Source organism: Austrofundulus limnaeus, unplaced genomic scaffold (assembly GCF_001266775.1).
Source record: "Austrofundulus limnaeus strain Quisiro unplaced genomic scaffold, Austrofundulus_limnaeus-1.0 Scaffold764, whole genome shotgun sequence".
NCBI classification, from domain to species: domain Eukaryota; kingdom Metazoa; phylum Chordata; class Actinopteri; order Cyprinodontiformes; family Rivulidae; genus Austrofundulus; species Austrofundulus limnaeus.
Window position 1 is genome coordinate 141,418 of NW_013953166.1, and position 3,446 is coordinate 144,863.

General features: G+C 42.1%; 1 protein-coding gene across 1 annotated transcript in view; it reads left to right on the forward strand.

Moving 5' to 3' along the window:
* Positions 1 to 684: 684 nt before the first annotated feature.
* The window catches only part of rbm34 (RNA binding motif protein 34), a gene marked incomplete at its 5' end in the record, with an annotated part of 17,946 nt that continues 15,184 nt past the window's right edge, over positions 685 to 3,446 (forward strand). Inside the window, 2 exon segments of the mRNA XM_014028450.1 lie at positions 685 to 806; positions 2,614 to 2,830. Of these exon segments, the coding sequence (XP_013883904.1) occupies positions 685 to 806; positions 2,614 to 2,830 (339 nt within the window).

Genomic DNA, 3,446 nt, shown 5'->3' on the forward strand with positions numbered 1-3,446 from the left:
CTTGTCTGAGGTTAAATGATTTTCAGTCCCAGGGTTCAGTTTCATCATGGTTCAGTTTAAACAATAAAAACTCAAACTAAATAAAAATCTAACGCCGTGTTCAGATGCTCCTTACATCCAGAAAACACGACAGAGTCATATTTCTGTGGATTCAGGTCAGATTCATGACTTTGTGAGTTAAAACTGTCAGCTGAAAAACTTTGCGTGACTGCCGCACATTCTCACAGCAGGTGAAARRTGTGCATAAATATACKCACACTTTCACACAACGTTGGTTTTTATACATCACAACGTGGACGTAGAACCTGGCACACGTAACTTTTTTATGCGTACGCACCGTTTMTACWTGAGGGCCCAGGACCTCAGCCTGACTGAAGGCRGTGGTGAGACCTTCTTTTAGCTGAGCAGAAACCTCCATGAACTGAAGCAACGTTGGAAAGAAAAGTGGGCCAAAGTTTTCTCCACAACCCTGTGAGAGACTGATCCAGTCCTACAGAAACCGTTTCATATTTAGTTTAGTTTACGATGATGACTCAGTTAATCTGTTTTACCTTTGTCCTCACCTGAGCTTAGATTGAAATAAAGTTACATTCTGATGAAGACCAGATCTGTAAATCCCTAACATAAAATATAGGCAAACTTGACTTTATGTGTTTTATGAGTTTTTTCTTTGTTTATTTGCAGGTGGTAACAAAAAAAGAGGACGAGAAAGAGAGAAACTATCAAGTGAAAGAAGAACAGAGTCCAAAGAAGAACAAGAAACTGCTCAGGAAGAGATCAGCATCTAATCAGCAGGTGCAGAACAGGTGAGAAGSTCCACAATGGTTCTGCTCGGTCACTTTGTTCTTCCCACCTGGATTCAAGTCCGGCTCCTTCAGCAGACTTTGTCTGCTCGTCACTTCCTGTCTCTTGRCAGGAGTGGACATTTTTCAGGTTGTCCGCAAAACATTTTGGTTGTCCAAAATAATCTCAATAAAATATAATTTAATAAGTATATTGTTCTGTAGAGAACGTTTACTAAACATTTACTATTTACTGTATATTCACTTACAAAGATGTATATTGTGTACATGACTTTATTAAAGGTTACAGTTTAGGACTGAAGACATTCTGAGGAAAGAAAGATTTTTAAACAGCTCTTCTGTTCTTTTAGTGTTTTTAATGGAGCATCTTTGATATATATATATATATATATTTTTTTTTTAAGTATAGCACAAGAAATTCTTTGCACAGAAAAATAAATCTTTTTACAGTTTTTTGTTTTGTTTTAACCAAACTGAARGGATTAAAGTGCCTGGAAGAATTAAATTTAGAAGATATTTATTCAATTCAACATGACTTTATTAATCTCAAAGGGACATTTTGGGAAAAAGGCAAGGAAAGTATCAAAAAGAAAAAATCAGTAGGTCCTCTGGATGGTTCTTCTTTAGTGAAACATTTCGTTTCTCCTCCAAGAGACTTCACTCTGATGAGTTTCAGGTGAACTCAGCCTTATAAACTCCGCCTCCACATGGACAAACAGGTTAGTCACATGTAAAAGAGGGCTATCGCTTACCAACGATAACCAACACAAAGAGGGGGAAAAAAGACAAAAACAAGGAGAATTTGAGCCCTGACTGCGTTCACTACATACACATAACACGACACCGAAGAACCACAGCCGAAGCATCCAGACCAATAAGTCAGGTGATGGGGCACATGACCCTCTATGAACAATAGAGCTAATCAAGCCTATTGTTTGTCGATGGCCCTATTTTGCATGTGACTAACCTGTTTGTCCATGTGGAGGCGGAGCTTATAAGGCTGAGTTCACCTGAAACTCATCAGACTGAAGAAGTCTCTTGGAGGAGAGACGAAACATTTCTCTAAAGAAGAACCATCCAGAGGACCTACTGATTTTTCTTTTTGATTTTTTCTACCTGGATTACTGAGATGCATCAGGACAAGGCAATGGAAGGCACACACCTGCGGCAGCGCTGCTGCTTTGAGAATTAGGAGTTCATGCACAAGTTGTACATGTCTGTAAGAAAACAACGCTCCAAACACATTAATATTTAAATAAAACAAAGATTTTAGACTCTGATGTCCCGGGCTGGTCGGAGCCATGCTGCAGGTGGAGAGGTGCAGCTGCCTCTGAGCCTCCGGTCTAAAAACTCTCAGGTGATCTGTCGCGGTTCTGTTGTGCACATGAACACACACTTTTACTGTTGAAACGCTGCGAGGTGCTTTTAGAAATATAATAAATATAAAATACATAATCCTCCGTGGAGAACAGTCCAGGAAACACTGAGAGCTTCACCTGCCTTCTGGGCTGAGACTCTGCTCATCCACTGACAGACGGCACGACCCGCCGTCTCTGTTCTGATTGGGTCAAACTTTGACTATATTTGTTGAAACGACAATCAGTTTAATCCCTAGACGGCTTTAACAAGTTTTTTCTCCCTTTCATTTTTTATTAATGATGGACATCCGCGGAGGAAAACTTTAATCAAGGTCTTTTTTTCTTGGTTGACCACCGAACAGGCAGGAGGCTGGATGTGGTTGTTTGAAACAAAAATCGTCCGTCTTGGACAACCTGAATAACGGTTAATGTCGACCCCTGCTTGGTTTCAGGGAGAGCAGTTTACAGAATGCAGACGATGAAGAGAAACAGTGYCAGAGCTCAGTGAAAAAGAGGAAGAGGAGGGAGGAGTCAGAGGCGGGCAGAGAGAAGGATGTTGAGCACTGGGTGATGAAGAGACAAACACTGAAGGCCCGAAAACACCAGGAAGCCTTAAAGAACAAGAGGACCATTTTTGTTGGCAACCTGCCCGTCAGCTACACCGAGAAGGTATCAGAACCTGTCTCACACCATCCTGTCTCACACCACAGTCTGTCTCACAACATCCTGTCTCACACAAACATCCTGTCTCACACCAACATCCTGTCTCACACCATCCTGTCTCACACCATCCTGTCTCACACCAACATTCTGTCTCACACCATCCTGTCTCACACCAACATTCTGTCTCACACCATCCTGTCTTATACCAACATTCTGTCTCACACCATCCTGTCTCACAACATCCTGTCTCACACCAACATTCTGTCTCACACCATCCTGTCTCACACCAACATTCTGTCTCACACCATCATTCTGTCTCACACCATCCTGTCTCACACCACAGTCTGTCTCACACCAACATTCTGTCTCACACCATCATTCTGTCTCACACCACAGTCTGTCTCACACCAACATTCTGTCTCACACCAACATTCTGTCTCACACCAACATCCTGTCTCACACCAACATTCTGTCTCACACCATCCTGTCTCACACCAACATTCTGTCTCACACCATCCTGTCTCACACCACAGCCTGTCTCACACCAACATTCTGTCTCACACCATCCTGTCTCACACCAACATTCTGTCTCACACCATCCTGTCTCACAACATCCTGTCTC